The 17,137-nt window shown below is 44.2% G+C and overlaps 1 protein-coding gene across 3 annotated transcripts in view; it reads right to left on the minus strand.

Annotated features, from left to right (window-relative positions):
• Positions 1–1,749: 1,749 nt before the first annotated feature.
• Positions 1,750–17,137, minus strand: part of LOC121005272 (solute carrier organic anion transporter family member 1C1-like) — a 175,281-nt gene continuing 159,893 nt past the window's right edge. For all 3 annotated transcript variants that reach the window (XM_040437923.1, XM_040437907.1, XM_040437915.1), the window contains exons 15-16: positions 2,490–2,607; positions 1,750–2,087 (exon numbers count right to left, since the gene is read on the minus strand). In XM_040437923.1, coding sequence (XP_040293857.1) covers positions 1,886–2,087; positions 2,490–2,607 — 320 coding nt within the window. In that variant the 3' untranslated portion in view covers positions 1,750–1,885. The remainder of the gene's footprint in view (positions 2,088–2,489; positions 2,608–17,137) is intronic.

The raw sequence follows: 17,137 nt of genomic DNA on the forward strand, positions 1-17,137 counted from the left end.
ATCATTATCTCATCATGTCAGTCAGATTCTTTATTAACATGACAACATCACCTAAAGACACATCAGATACAAATAGGCAGCCATGTACAGTAAATACATACAATAATGTAGTTACTTTGATAACCACAATGAAAATTATGATTTCAGCCCTAGTCCTATTTACTAATCACATGAATGTGTCCTGTGTGCTGACTCAGCATATGTATGTCATGTCACACTGCTGCTTGCTTAAAGGGATTCTGTCACCAAGTTTTGGGCTATAGAGCTGCGGACATGCACGGCTAGATCGCCGCTAGCATGTCCGCAATATACCTGTCCTATAGGGCTGTGTGCTTTTAATTTCTTTAAAAAAGGATTTTATAGATATGTAAATGAGTCTTGTATGTGTCCAAGGGGCTGTACTAACCTTCCTGGAGCCCAGCCACGCTCGCCTGTGAAGGAGCCCAGCACCGCCTATGTCCTCCGAATCTCCGCCTTTCATCAACTACAGTATAGATTGCCGTAATCTCGCGATGTGCGAGCTTGCGCATGCGCAGTGGCGGTATAGTGTTCTTTCCTTGTGCTGGCATCAGCCTCAGGGAAAGAACTGCGCATGCGCGAGCTCGCGCATCGCGAGATTACGGCAATCTATAGTTGATGAAAGGAGGAGATTCGGAGGACATAGGCGGTGCTGGGCTCCTTCACAGGCGGGCGTGGCTGGGCACGGCTGCGCTCCATGAAGGTTAGTACAGCCCCTTGGACACATACAAGACTCATTTACATATCTATAAAATCCTTTTTTAAAGAAATTAAAAGCACACAGCCCTATAGGACAGATATATTGCGGACCTGCTAGCGGCGATCTAGCCGTGCATGTCCGCAGCTCTATAGCCCAAAACTTGGTGACAGAATCCCTTTAAAGCGGTTATCCAATCATATCAAAAGCCCCCCAATATGCCGGGCCCCCCACACTGAATATACTTACCTGGGTCCCCGCTCCCTGCGCCACTCCTGTTCCCCACACCGTCGCAATGCTAGGGAGGCTCGTCCCCGCCTGCCATTGGCTGCTCCCCTCCGACACCGGATGTTTTCATCCGTGCATCGGGAGAAGCAGCAGCGGCGGTGTGGGGACCAGCTGTGGCGCGGGGAGCGGGGCAAGTATATTCAATGTGAGGGGCTCGGCATATGGGGGAAATTTTATAGGACTGGATAACCCCTTTAATGTCAGGGATTATATGATGTGAAGAGACTGATGCCATGTTTCAGTGAGGCCATGGATACATTACACAGGACTGATACATGGGCTGTACTATTCTGCATATAGGGGTCAACCAGCTGATATAAGCAAGGTATTTATACAGCATTTTAAATATATGTATATTAGAAAATTGTATGATTTCTTATTATATAAACAACTAAAAACGAAAGACTTATTTTTATTGTTGATCACGACCGTTTTATTTGCATATGAATACAAATCCAGTTTTCTCATCAATGGAACAATGTACTGTCATAAACATGGTATCGTTTTTATCATAAAGTTAAAAGTGGCACTTGGCTCCTTCTATCATTTAAGGGAATCCAGGTCAAGATCCTGTTTCTACTCGTTTCTCTGGAGTGGCCAGTTTTTTAACAACTGGTTTGGGACAACTCTCTTGATCCCACCTGTGTTCCTGCATGATATAAAGGCTGGTGCTCCACCATTATACCTATGTACCTCAGGGAGCCCCTGGAGCATAACGCCCATTAGGACAGAAGGAGGCATGAGGCACGTGACCATTAGATATAAGACATCTATTTAATCTACATCATCTCTCTACATGTACATCTGGGTAACATCCTCGTATCAGCTACATAACAATAATATTACAGATTCAGTGCCGATCATGGACCGGGAGGTTGAACACTACATTAAAGTCTGTTTCTCTATTTCGGGAGTTTCGAGCACCACTGTTCTGCCATTTTCAATATGTGCTGGTTTCATTGCACCGTTTTCGTGCACGTTCCCTTTTTGCACAGGAGACATTTTCTTTACCATAAATATAAAGCAGAGAAATAAAATGATGGTTGGGGTCCTTATACCGACGGTGAGGCCCAGGTAGGTGTTCCTGTGGGGGAAGAGGAGGCTAATAATTATGGAATGGTCAAGTGCTATAAGGACCCTATCTCCTCCCATCATTCTTTTTTATACCCTATTATTATACTCCTTGCACAGCCCCATCTATTACTGCCATGCCCCATGAGACCCATCACTTTCATCCATAACACTCTGACCCCAACATCCCACTTGCACCTCTTGTATAATGACATGTCACCCCATCTAATTCGTGCTTGCACCCCTCTAATATGGCTGGATTTCATGTCTATGGTCATGCTTCCTTCAGTTACACTCAGTCTTGCGGCTGCCGGTAGATGTGAGTGGCTCAGGTATATGATGCCCCCTGGCCGCTCCCATTTATAACGTTGTATTACAGACCCAGTGAACCCTTATTATGGGAAGTTTTCATTACCTGAAAGAGATGGTGTCATACAAACGACATGCTCCCCTCCCTCCACAGGCTGTTGTCCCCCATTTTAGGCAGGTTCTGTCGATGAGAGCCCCAAAGTAAATTGGAGACGTGATTCCAGCTGCAGAAAAACAAAATACAGGGATACATGAGAGCTGACACCCTCTGGAGTGTCCACACGCCTAAGTAGAAGGGAGACTGTCACTTTTATGGCGGCACTGTGGATGTCATTGTTGTAGGGCACTGTGGTTGATAGTGTGATGTGGCATTGTGGCTGTCACTGTTATAAGGTTCTTGTTGCTGTCACTGTCATGTAGTACTGAGTCTTTTACTTTTATGAGGATATTGCTGACATGGGGCTGTCACTGTGGGGGCACTGTGCTGTCACTTTTATTGCAGCACTGTGGTTGTCACATTTATGGGGATCAGAGTTCGTATTCCATTTTTTCTGGAAATACTCCTATAAGTCCTGGGTGGGAATGGCTAGGGTTAATATGCACCTGGGTGGCACTGGCTAGGGTTAATAAGTAGCTGGTGGCACTGACTAGGGTTAATCGGTCCCTGGTGGCACTGGCTAGACTTAATAAGTACCAGATGACATTGGTTACGTTTAATATGCCCCTGGTGGCACTGATTAGGTTTAATAAATCCCTAGTGGCACTAGTTAGGGTTAATATGCCACGGGTGGCACTGGCTAGGTTTAATAAGCTCCGGGTGGCACTGGCTAAGTTTAATAAGTCCCGGGTAGCACTGGTTAGGGTTAATATGCCCCTGGGTGGTACTGGCTAAGATTATAAGCCCCGGCTGGCACTGGCTAGGGTTAATAAGCCCCTAGGTGGGGTCTGGGGTGAATGCACAGCAGGCAGTTATAACCAAGTGATAAAGTACTGTTTTATACACAATATATTGGACTGTGGCACAGAGAGTCCAATATAGTAGATCTGACTTCCCTATAGTTTATCACTTGGCTATAACTGCCTGCTGTGCATTCACCCCAGACCCCATCTAGGGGCTTATTAACGCTTGCCAGAGCCACACAGGGGCTTATGAACCCCAGGGTGGCACCCTGCCTGACATTAACTAGTGCCCACTGCTCACCTCTTACAAGAGCCGACTTACCCCACCATGCTGCCACTCCACTGGCAGTATTGGTAAAGATTGTTGAAAAAATAGGTGTGCTTAACTGTTTCCCAATTAAAATACATATAGGTGCTGGGATACTAGGAAACCATATTCTAAAATAACAGTACACAGCTGATCACAGACATTAGTCCTGTGTGTTGCTGTTTGAAACAACAGAAACCTAGTGGCTATGGTGCCTTCTGCTCTTTCAAGCCCATTTTTTAAAAATTGACTTTTCGAAGGGGTTAAATTCCAGGATTGTTTTTATGTTTTTCACCCTGACGGCTGGGAATATGGGGTTAATAACTGTCCTGTAGTAATAGTGTCTTGGTCCACTCATCCATCTAGAACCGGGGTAGGCAAACTCCCAGCATGCATACTTGCACTGCTCTTTTAAAAACTCATATAGAAATGAATGGATCATGCTGGGCATTGTAGTTTCACAACAGCTGGAGCGCCGAAGGTTGCTGACCCCTGCTCTAGAAGGTAGCAAAACGTATAAGTCTTTTGGACTTCACAGCATTTAGTTGTCCTAGAAGCTTCTAGCCATATCCAGAAGACAGATTGCAAATCTGTTAAAATACGACAACTCGTAGCTGGGCATTGTAGTGCCATTTAGAGAGAAAGAGAGATAATTGCACCCCTTGGCTGAATTGGAGAGATACACCTGTTTATTCAGAGAGTAAGTACGGTATGTACATGTCCCTACTGCAAAGTTTTCATTAAAAAAAACATGTACTTGTTTCACTATGTTGGTCTGGCTTTGCATTGTGAAATTTCCTGCCTTGCATCCCACAACGCACCACAAAACATAGAGGGCACCCCTGCCCTCCCATTGTGCTAAGCCCATGGAGCACCAAGGAGGACCATAGCCACCATGAGTACTGCTACCACCATCTTCTCACACCTCTACCACCCCCGTTGTAGCTGGCCAGCTAAGACCTGTCCTAGGTTGCTAGTATAGCTTATATGTGTATACAGCTAGACCTGCCAATATCCTTAATACAGTTCCTATGTTTATGTGTTAAAGACAAAAGAAGAGTTATTTACTGTGACATCATGTTTTGGATGTCATATAACTGTTATATATTGTGTTCACAGAAGCAGAAAAAGATAATATGCCTTTAAGATTCATTTTGTAATGTAAGGTAAGCTCAGTGACACAGCAGAAACAACAGAAAGCATAGTGTTAATCTGTTGTTGCTGGGCAGAAGTCTAGACCAATCACAGCCAGCTTTTCACACAGCAAGAGTTTTCACCAATCACAGCCAGCCTCACACACAGCCTGTTTGTGAATTCCCCTGGCAGGAGCTGCTAGAATCATTATTCACTCGAGAAAGGAGCTGAAGAGACATTCACTCCATTGAGAGCTGTGTTTTTATGGAAGCAGAGAGGCCAACATAGGTATTTAAAACAGTTATATAATGTTCCTACTGTTAGTATAGTGATTAGAACTGTATACTGATCTGGTTATATGTAAGTTTACTTACAGTTCCACCATACTGAGCCATACAATCATACAATCCATACAAATTGCAAAAGCAAACTGCAATCTGCAGTAGAACTATTAGTTAGACCTCAGAGAAATCATAAAGTGCTTAAATAACTTAACCACTTAAGGACCACAGGTTTATACCCCCCTAAAGACCAGGCCCTTTTTTACAAATCGGCACTACACTACTTTCACCGTTTATTGCTCGGTCATGCAACTTACCACCCAAATGAATTTTACCTCCTTTTCTTCTCACTAATAGAGCTTTCATTTGGTGGTATTTCATTGCTGCTGACATTTTTACTTTTTTTGTTATTAATCGAAATTTAACGATTTTTTTGCAAAAAAATGACATTTTTCACTTTCAGTTGTAAAATTTTGCAAAAAAAACGAGATCCATATAGAAATTTTGCTCTAAATTTATAGTTCTACATGTCTTTGATAAAAAAAAAATGTTTGGGTAAAAAAAAAATGGTTTGGGTAAAAGTTATAGCGTTTACAAACTATGGTACAAAAATGTGAATTTCCGCTTTTTGAAGCAGCTCTGACTTTCTGAGCACCTGTCATGTTTCCTGAGGTTCTACAATGGCCAGACAGTACAAACACCCCACAAATGACCCCATTTCGGAAAGTACACACCCTAAGGTATTCGCTGATGGGCATAGTGAGTTCATAGAACTTTTTATTTTTTGTCACAAGTTAGCGGAAAATGATGATTTTTTTTTTTTTTTTTTTTTTCTTGCAAAGTCTCATATTCCACTAACTTGTGACAAAAAATAAAAACTTCTATGAACTCACTATGCCCATCACGAAATACCTTGGGGTCTCTTCTTTCCAAAATGGGGTCACTTGTGGGGTAGTTATACTGCCCTGGCATTCTAGGGGCCCAAATGTGTGGTAAGGAGTTTGAAATCAAATTCTGTAAAAAATGACCTGTGAAATCCGAAAGGTGCTCTTTGGAATATGGGCCCCTTTGCCCACCTAGGCTGCAAAAAAGTGTCACACATCTGGTATCTCTGTATTCAGGAGAAGTTGAGGAATGTGTTTTGGGGTGTCTTTTTACATATACCCATGCTGGGTGGGATAAATATCTTGGTCAAATGCCAACTTTGTATAAAAAAATGGGAAAAGTTGTCTTTTGCCAAGATATTTCTCTCACCCAGCATGGGTATATGTAAAATGACACCCCAAAACACATTCCCCACCTTCTCCTGAGTACGGCAATACCAGATGTGTGACACTTTTTTGCAGCCTAGGTGGGCAAAGGGGCCCATATTCCAAAGAGCACCTTTCGGATTTCACAGGTCATTTGTTACAGAATTTGATTTCAAACTCCTTACCACACATTCGGGTCCCTAGAATGCCAGGGCAGTATAACTACCCCACAAGTGACCCCATTTTGGAAAGAAGACACCCCAAGGTATTCCGTGAGGGGCATGGCAAGTTCCTAGAATTTTTTATTTTTTGTCACAAGTTAGTGGAAAATGATGATTTTTTTTTTTTTTTTTTTTTTCATACAAAGTCTCATATTCCACTAACTTGTGACAAAAAATAAAAACTTCCATGAACTCACTATGCCCATCAGCGAATACCTTGGGGTCTCTTCTTTCCAAAATGGGGTCACTTGTGGGGTAGTTATACTGCCCTGGCATTCTAGGGGCCCGAATGTGTGGTAAGGAGTTTGAAATCAAATTCTGCAAAAAATGACCAGTGAAATCCGAAAGGTGCTCTTTGGAATATGGGCCCCTTTGCCCACCTAGGCTGCAAAAACGTGTCACACATCTGGTATCTCTGTATTCAGGAGAAGTTGAGGAATGTGTTTTGGGGTGTCTTTTTACATATACCCATGCTGGGTGAGATAAATATCTTGGTCAAATGCCAACTTTGTATAAAAAAAATGGGAAAAGTTGTCTTTTGCCAAGATATTTCTCTCACCCAGCATGGGTATATGTAAAATGACACCCCAAAACACATTCCCCACCTTCTCCTGAGTACGGGGATACCAGATGTGTGACACGTTTTTGCAGCCTAGGTGGGCAAAGGGGCCCATATTCCAAAGAGCACCTTTCGGATTTCACAGGTCATTTTTTACAGAATTTGATTTCAAACTCCTTACCACACATTTGGGCCCCTAGAATGCCAGGGCAGTATAACTACCCCACAAGTGACCCCATTTTGGAAAGAAGAGACCCCAAGGTATTCGCTGATGGGCATAGTGAGTTCATGGAAGTTTTTATTTTTTGTCACAAGTTAGTGGAATATGAGACTTTGTATGAAAAAAAAAAAAAAAAAAAAAATCATCATTTTCCACTAACTTGTGACAAAAAATAAAAAATTCTAGGAACTCGCCATGCCCCTCACGGAATACCTTGGGGTGTCTTCTTTCCAAAATGGGGTCACTTGTTGGGTAGTTATACTGCCCTGGCATTTTCCAGGGGCACTAATGTGTGGTAAGTAGGTAAATGACCTGTGAAATCCTAAAGGTGCTCTTTGGAATGTGGGCCCCTTTGCCCACCTAGGCTGCAAAAAAGTGTCACACATGTGGTATCGCCGTATTCAGGAGAAGTTGGGGAATGTGTTTTGGGGTGTCATTTTACATATACCCATGCTGGGTGAGAGAAATATCTTGGCAAAAGACAACTTTTCCCATTTTTTTATACAAAGTTGGCATTTGACCAAGATATTTCTCTCACCCAGCATGGGTATATGTAAAATGACACCCCAAAACACATTCCCCAACTTCTCCTGAGTACGGCGATACCAGATGTGTGACACTTTTTTGCAGCCTAGATGCGCAAAGGTGCCCAAATTCCTTTTAGGAGGGCATTTTTAGACATTTGGATACCAGACTTCTTCTCACGCTTTGGGGCCCCTAGAATGCCAGGGCAGTATAAATACCCCACATGTGACCCCATTTTGGAAAGAAGACACCCCAAGGTATTCAATGAGGGGCATGGCGAGTTCATAGAAATTTTTTTTTTTTGGCACAAGTTAGCGGAAATTGATATTTTTAATTTTTTTCTCACAAAGTCTCCCGTTCCGCTAACTTGGGACAAAAATTTCAATCTTTCATGGACTCAATATGCCCCTCACGGAATACCTGGGGGTGTCTTCTTTCCGAAATGGGGTCACATGTGGGGTATTTATACTGCCCTGGCATTCTAGGGGCCCTAAAGCGTGAGAAGAAGTCTGGAATATAAATGTCTAAAAAATTTTACGCATTTGGTTTCCGTGAGGGGTATGGTGAGTTCATGTGAGATTTTATTTTTTGACACAAGTTAGTGGAATATGAGACTTTGTAAGAAAAAAATAATAATAATTCCGCTAACTTGGGCCAAAAAAATGTCTGAATGGAGCCTTACAGGGGGGTGATCAATGACAGGGGGGTGATCAATGACAGGGGGGTGATCAATGACAGGGGGGGTGATCAATGACAGGGGGGTGATCAGGGAGTCTATATGGGGTGATCACCACAGTCATTGATCACGCCCCTGTAAGGCTTCATTCAGACGTCCGGATGCGTTTTGCGGATCCGATCCATCTATCAGTGCATCCGTAAAAATCATGCGGACGTCTGAATGGAGCTTTACAGGGGGGTAATCAATGACAGGGGGGTAATCAATGACAGGGGGGGTGATCAGGGAGTCTATATGGGGTGATCACCACAGTCATTGATCACGCCCCTGTAAGGCTTCATTCAGACGTCCGGATGCGTTTTGCGGATCCGATCCATCTATCAGTGCATCCGTAAAAATCATGCGGACATCTGAATGGAGCTTTACAGGGGGGTAATCACCACAGTCATTGATCATGCCCCTGTAAGGCTTCATTCAGACGTCCGGATGCGTTTTGCGGATCCGATCCATCTATCAGTGCATCCGTAAAAATCATGCGGACATCTGAATGGAGCTTTACAGGGGGGTGATCAGGGAGTCTATATGGGGTGATCACCACAGTCATTGATCATGCCCCTGTAAGGCTTCATTCAGACGTCCGGATGCGTTTTGCGGATCGGATCCATCTATCAGTGCATCCGTAAAAATCATGCGGACATCTGAATGGAGCTTTACAGGGGGGTGATCAGGGAGTCTATATGGGGTGATCACCACAGTCATTGATCACGCCCCTGTAAGGCTTCATTCAGACGTCCGGATGCGTTTTGCGGATCCGATCCATCTATCAGTGCATCCGTACAAATCATGCGGACGTCTGAATGGAGCTTTACAGGGGGGTAATCAATGACAGGGGGGTAATCAATGACAGGGGGGGTGATCAGGGAGTCTATATGGGGTGATCACCACAGTCATTGATCACGCCCCTGTAAGGCTTCATTCAGACGTCCGGATGCGTTTTGCGGATCCGATCCATCTATCAGTGCATCCGTAAAAATCATGCGGACATCTGAATGGAGCTTTACAGGGGGGTAATCACCACAGTCATTGATCATGCCCCTGTAAGGCTTCATTCAGACGTCCGGATGCGTTTTGCGGATCCGATCCATCTATCAGTGCATCCGTAAAAATCATGCGGACATCTGAATGGAGCTTTACAGGGGGGTGATCAGGGAGTCTATATGGGGTGATCACCACAGTCATTGATCATGCCCCTGTAAGGCTTCATTCAGACGTCCGGATGCGTTTTGCGGATCGGATCCATCTATCAGTGCATCCGTAAAAATCATGCGGACATCTGAATGGAGCTTTACAGGGGGGTGATCAGGGAGTCTATATGGGGTGATCACCACAGTCATTGATCATGCCCCTGTAAGGCTTCATTCAGACGTCCGGATGCGTTTTGCGGATCGGATCCATCTATCAGTGCATCCGTAAAAATCATGCGGACGTCTGAATGGAGCTTTACAGGGGGGTGATCAATGACAGGGGTGTAATCAATGACAGGGGGGTGATCAGGGAGTCTATATGGGGTGATCACCACAGTCATTGATCACGCCCCTGTAAGGCTTCATTCAGACGTCCGGATGCGTTTTGCGGATCCGATCCATCTATCAGTGGATCCGTAAAAATCATGCGGACGTCTGAATGGAGCTTTACAGGGGGGTAATCAATGACAGGGGGGTAATCAATGACAGGGGGGTAATCAGGGAGTCTATATGGGGTGATCAGGGGCTAATAAGGGGTTAATAAGTGACGGGGGGGGGGGGGTGTAGTGTAGTGTAGTGGTGCTTGGTGCTACTTTACTGAGCTACCTGTGTCCTCTGGTGGTCGATCCAAACAAAGGGGACCACCAGAGGACCAGGTAGCAGGTATATTAGACGCTGTTATCAAAACAGCGTCTAATATACCTGTTAGGGGTTAAAAAAAACACATCTCCAGCCTGCCAGCGAACGATCGCCGCTGGCAGGCTGGAGATCAACTCTCTTACCTTCCGTTCCTGTGAGCGCGCGCGCCTGTGTGCGCGCGTTCACAGGAAATCTCGGCTCACGCGAGATGACGCCTATTGGCGTTAGTGTGACCTGGGAGCGCCGCAGAAATGACGCCTTTCGGCGTTAGCGTGGCGGGAAGTGGTTAAAGTGTCAGTACAGATACTGAATAGAGAAATATATCCACCATTTTATGTTGAATGGCAAGATTAAACAGTTGAACCACCATCTTATGCATACCGCCATTTTGTGATATCTTTTCAACACGTGTTATGTACATGGACTATCTGCTGCGGTGGCGGCAGTGTTATATACAAACAAAATTTGAAGTTAATAAAGAAGTTATTTCAAGCATTTAGTGTGCTCTTTAAACCTACTGTTTCCATAGAACGGCGCTAGAGGAATTACAGAGTAATAGACAGTTTGGTTAGACTAAAAAGTCAGAGATATCAGAATTCTTCTAATGCCACAGCACAAAAGGCACTTCATAGTGCTGCGCCTGCCACAGTGGAACTATTTCCGTCAGAGGGCGAAGTAATAGCGCTCCTCAACTTGCACAGTAAAGAGCGCATTAGAGCAGCGGAGCGCCAGCATATACTGCCGCTCAGCAACTGTTCCCTGAGTGAGCAGCAAAGACATCTCAGCGGAGCTACCATAAAGGCCATAGAACGTGTGCATTAGACAAACTGCAGCCGACTCTTAAATTGGCAGAACGGCAAAGGCAAGATAGTCAGAGAAAGAGCACCAACCCTCCTGGGATCCCTAGAGATAGAGAGAGACGCATGGTGGGAGGCCAAAGTCCAGAGCTAGAGTGCCTGCACTGCTATCCAGGGAGAGACCGCGTACTGCAGTTAGCTAGTTTCCCGCCACTAGGCCCAAAGCCTGCAGCAGCGTATCCAAGCCAGCGCATCGCAAGTCATCACAAAGCATCGCAAGTCTGCACAGAGCATCGCAAGTCAGCGCATCACATCACATCAAGAAAAAACAAGTCTCCTTTAAGACAGCATAAAGAGACATTTTTGTGTTCAGATAAAGACTTTAAAGTAAAACAAAGGACAGTTTGTATTACACAGACTCTATTGCATTTAAAGTGAAAGTCATTTATTTCTGCATTTATCAATATTGCATTTAAAGTGAAAGGACTCTTAATATTCGTATTGATTGTCAGTATTGCATTTAAAGTAAATTGTCTGAGCCTAGTATTACCATGCCACTGTTAGAGGGTACAAAGATAGATAGAGTAGAAGTTGAAGAGCAAGGAAACCTGTCTGAGGTAGAAGAGTCTGATGCAGCATTAGTCTCGCCTCAAACAAATATAGCCCAAGCAGATGAACTAAGATGTTCATCACGTGCCAGAAAACCGACCTCAAAAATGCTGGAAAATTTGGAGCAAGAGGCAACACTAAAGGAGAAAAAGTTTGCCCGGATGTATGATAGGTGGAAATCATACATTAAAGACATTTGTAGAAAGCTAAAGCAAAAAAGTATAAAAGGGAACTTGAGTGATATGGTAGAGACGGTAGAAGAATCTGAATCAGAGCTTATGGCAGCATATGTCAACTCAACCTGCGGTCATTTACGACACCTTCCCAGGATATTGTAAGGAACATGGACACATGTACTGCGGTCACTAAAGATTTAGTAAAGCTCATGAGAGAACTATCATCTGCAGCAAACTATGATGAAGTTAAAGGGAATCTGTCACCTATTTTGACCATATAAAACCGTTAACATAGCAATGTGCAATAAAGTACCTTCATTCTAGGGCTGCACGATATATCAAAAAAATAATCGAATCGCGATAATCACCAAATGCGATATGGCGATTTGGCCGACCCGAAAATGCGGCGATTATATATGAAGGGGCCCCGCGCACATAACTGGCTTTGTGTGTAAAGTATTTTACTACTGTCTGAAACAAGCTCTCTCCTATTGATAAAATGGCCAGCCTCTGTACTCACTTTCACTATGAATGCACTGCAGCGAGCGGGCCAGCGGCGCGTGACTTAGTAACGCTCCTCCCACTTAATTCAGGAAGCAGGAGCGTTACTAAGTGACGTCAGTCACGCGTCGGCCGGCCAGCTCGCTGCCGCTCGCTGCAGTGCATTCATAGTGAAAGTGAGTACAGAGGCTGACCATTTTATCAATAGGAGAGAGCTTGTTTCAGACAGTAGTAAAATACTTTACACACAAAGCCAGTTATGTGCGCAGTTTAGGACACATAGGGCCATGAGGGGGACCAGCATAAGATGCTATATGTGTGTCTTATGCTGGCCTGCCTCATGGCCCTATGTGTAATAGCACACATCCCCTATAACAGTGCCATCCACATATCCACCCCATAACAGCGTCATCTACAGGTCCCCCATAAGTGTCCTCCACAGATCTCCCATAACAGTGTCCTCCACAGATCCCCCATAACAGTGTCCTCCACAGATCCCCATAACAGTGTCCTTCACAGATCCCCCATAACAGTCCTCCACAGGTCCCCCATAACAGTGTCCGCCACAGGTCCCCCATAACAGTGTCCTCCACAGATCCCCCATAACAGTGTCATCCACAGATCCCCCATAACAGTGTCCTTCAGAGATCCCCATAACAGTGTCCTCCACAGATCCCCCACATTACAGTGTCCTCCACAGATCCCCCACATAACAGCGTCAGCCACAGATCCCCCACATAACAGCGTCATCCACAGATCCCTCACATAACAGCGTCATCCACAGATCCCCCACATAACAGCGTCATCCACAGATCCCCCACATAACAGCGTCATCCATAGATCCCCCACATAACAGCGTCATCCATAGATCCCCCACATAACAGCGTCATCCATAGATCCCCCACATAACAGTGTCATCCACAGATCCCCCACATAACAGCGTCATCCACAGATCCCCCACATAACAGCGTCATCCATAGATCCCCCACATAACAGCGTCATCCACAGATCCCCCACATAACAGCGTCATCCACAGATCCCCCACATAACAGTGTCATCCACAGATCCCCCACATAACAGCGTCATCCACAGATCCCCCACATAACAGTGTCATCCACAGATCCCCCACATAACAGCATTATCCACAGATCCCCCACATAACAGCGTCATCCACAGATCCCCCACATAACAGCGTCATCCACAGATCCCCCACATAACAGCGTCATCCACAGATCCCCCATAACTATGTCATACCCAGCCGCGTCAGCGGCTCATATGGGAAAATCCAAGCAAATAGACCTCTAGCACAATTCCCTTAAAGGGATTCTGTCATCAGGTTTGGGGCTATAGAGATACGGAGCAGTAATATCCTACAGGCGCAGGCACTCAGCGAAGTGAATAAATTAAATGACGTAGTGGGGAGGGGGCGGCGCCGTTCGGCAAGTATGTGGGAGGACATTTATTTCTTAGGAGGCGTGCTGGGCTTGGAAGAAAGGCCGGCTGGGCACTGCAGGGGGGCATTACTGGGCACTAGAGCAGAGTAATAACGCCCCTCTGGGCACCTTGAGACTTCATTTGCATATCAGAAAAATCGCTTTTTAATAAGAATGAAAAGTTGAATAAAAAAAGAAGACACATGCAGGAATGAAGGTACTTTATTGCACATTGCTATGTTAACGGTTTTATATCGTCAAAATAGGTGACAGATTCCCTTTAAAGCAAGAAGTAGAACGAACGAGCTTTTTATGAGAGACTATGCTAGGTCCTTAGGGTGAACCATAATCTCAAGTGTGACTTCCTTTGCTAGCAGAAGTGCCACCCACATATCAGAATCCTCAAGTACTTCAGCCAAAAGAAAGGAATTAGCTGAACAACTTGCTGTCAAGAAATCAGAAATTGAGATGGTAGCTGCTATCGAGGCGCAGCGTCAACTGATGGCTGAATAGCAAGCTGAAAAGGATGCACAACACCATCAGATGGAAGCTGAAATGGAGGCACAGCGCCATCAAATGCAAGCTGAAATGGAGGCACAGCGTCATCAAATGGAAGCTGAAATGGAGGCACAGCACCAACAAATGAAAAGTCTGGAAAGGCAAAAAGAAGTTAAGATCATAGAAGCCAGACTCAGAGTACACGAAGAGGATATGAATCAGAGTAGTCATAGGTTAAAATCTGTTCTAAATGAAGAAGCAGACTCGTACTTTCCTACTTACGCCCATGAGAATGGAAGGGAATCTCCAGCATTTAGTGAGAGAATAAGTTATTATCCTTCCATCCCTGCTCAGAAAAACAAAGAGAGGCCTAGTCCAGTGTTAGGAAAAAGGTGTGTGAATTTACCCTCTATCTTTACCAAAAAAGTTAATAATAAAAGGACTCACCTCATTCAGAACTAAGTGAGAAAATAGAACTGGATGATTCTATTCCTAGATATCACGGCAATGCTCAGGAGAGTGTTGCAACTATTGTCCCAACAGGACAACAGAAAACAGTCCTCGCTAGACTTCTCGTGCAGGAACCCACTGTATTTTCAGGAGACGTACTGATGTTCATAGAATGGAAGGCAGGTTTTGAAATGATCATTGAGCATCATTGCTTCAGTCCAATCAACAAGTTATTCTACCTTCAGAGATATGTTGGTGAGGAAGCAAAGAAAGTTCTTGAAGGTAACTTTTATAGAAAAGACGAAGAAGCCTACAAGCAAGCTTGGGAAAAATGAAATGCAAGATATGGTCATCCTTTCTTAGTACAAAGAGCTTTTAGAGAGAAATTGAATAACTGGCCGAAAATAGGTCCTAAAGAACACTTCAGACTCCAAGAGTACAGTGACTTCCTGCAAGCATGCAGCAATGCCATCCCACACGTTCAAGGACTGGAAGTACTGAAATACTATCTAGAAAACCACAGGATTCTAACTAAGCTACCTGAAGAAGTGGCTTCTAGATGGAATTGCTATTTGACTGAACAGTTAGATCTAGGCAAGAACTTCCCAAGTTTTAAAGAGTTCTCTGAGTTTGTCAATAAAGAAGCACAGGTAGCATGTAATCCAGTAACATCATCTTGCGTCTTAAAATCCTTAGAAGAAAGGCCTGCAAGAGAGATAAGATGTGCAAGAGCAACTAGCTTTGCAACCAACACAGCAGCTAGAGAGACAGAACCGACAAATCTTCAGACTACCTTCAAATGTATGTTCTGTGGAGAGAACCACTCCATACATAAGTGCCAACAATTGAGGGCGAAGTCCCCAGAAGAAAAGAAAAAATTTGTGCTGGATGACCAACTGTGTTTCGGATGCCTATGAAAAGGCCATGTTACTAAGGAGTGTAAGAAAAAGGCCACATGCAGCATTTGCAAAGGACGCCATCCTACACCACTACATGAAGAACGTCCAAAGAAAGATAAATCCTCAATACCTAAAGATACTGAGGAAGGAAATAAAGTATCGGTATTCTCTTGCAGAGTGAGGGAAGGAGAAAGCAATGGCACATCAATGTTTGTACCAGTGTGCATTTCAAATCCTAAAAGGAGGAACAAGAAGGTATACGCCTATGTGCTACTGGATGCCCAGAGTGATGTCACCTTCATTGATCAAGAAATCTGCAAGAAATTACAAGTGGCTACAGAACCAGTGAAGCTCAAACTCACCACAATGATGGGGAGAGACACATTAGGGAACAGTCAAAGGGCTGAGAGCTAGAGGACTTCATTCAAACTGCACATTAGATCTACCTCCAGCTTATACAAAAGACAATATACCTCTAGTACAAGATCGCATACCTACCTGTGAAACAGCCAATGAATGGGAGCACCTATCTGTCACATCTCATGAAATGTCCCCGCTGAAGGAGTTTGGTGTTGGACTGTTGATAGGCTATGATTGTCCCGAAGCCTTGGTACCACGAAAGGTAATCACAGGAGGAAAGGGTAAACCCTATACTCTGTTCAAACTGATCTAGGATGGGTTGTTGGAGGAAAACAGCAGATTGCAAACTCAAGACAGGTGACAGGATTGTGTCATCGAATATCTGTCCAAGAGTTACCAACTGTAAGTCCAGCAAAAGTAATCAAGATCATTGAATCTGACTTTGCAGACATAAGTTCTAAAGTAAAGAGTGTATCTCAAGAAGACATAAAGTTCGTACACACTCTAGAGGAAAGTATTCAGCAGAATCATCAAGGTCATGTTGAAATGCCCTTACCTTTTAGAGAACGACCTTGTCTGCCAAATGACAGAAATCTTGCCCTAGCAAGATTGAAATGTTGAAGAAAAAGATGGGAAGAGATCCCAAATTCAAGCAGGATTATTTGAAATTCATGGAAGGCATCCTTGAAAAAGGACATGCAGAGAAAGTTAACCAACCTAAAGAAGGAGAAGTGTGGTACATCCCACATCAAGGTGTTTACCACTCAAAGAAACCAGATAAGATTAGAGTAGTATTTTATTGCTCAGCAAAGTACAATGTGTTGCATTAAAAGATCATCTACTAAAAGGACCAGATCTTACAAACACACTGCCTGGAGTACTCTGTAGATTCAGAAAGTATCCCGTAGAGGTCATGTGTGACGTTGAATAGATGTTTCATGTGAAGAATGAAGATAGAGATTTGCTGAGGTTTCTATGGTGGGAGGATGGAAATACAGCTACAGAGCCAGCAGAATACAGAATGAAAGTACACTTGTTTGGAGCAGCATCATCTCCAGGTTGCGCCAATTATGGT

This window comes from Bufo bufo, chromosome 1 (assembly GCF_905171765.1).
Source record: "Bufo bufo chromosome 1, aBufBuf1.1, whole genome shotgun sequence".
NCBI classification, from domain to species: domain Eukaryota; kingdom Metazoa; phylum Chordata; class Amphibia; order Anura; family Bufonidae; genus Bufo; species Bufo bufo.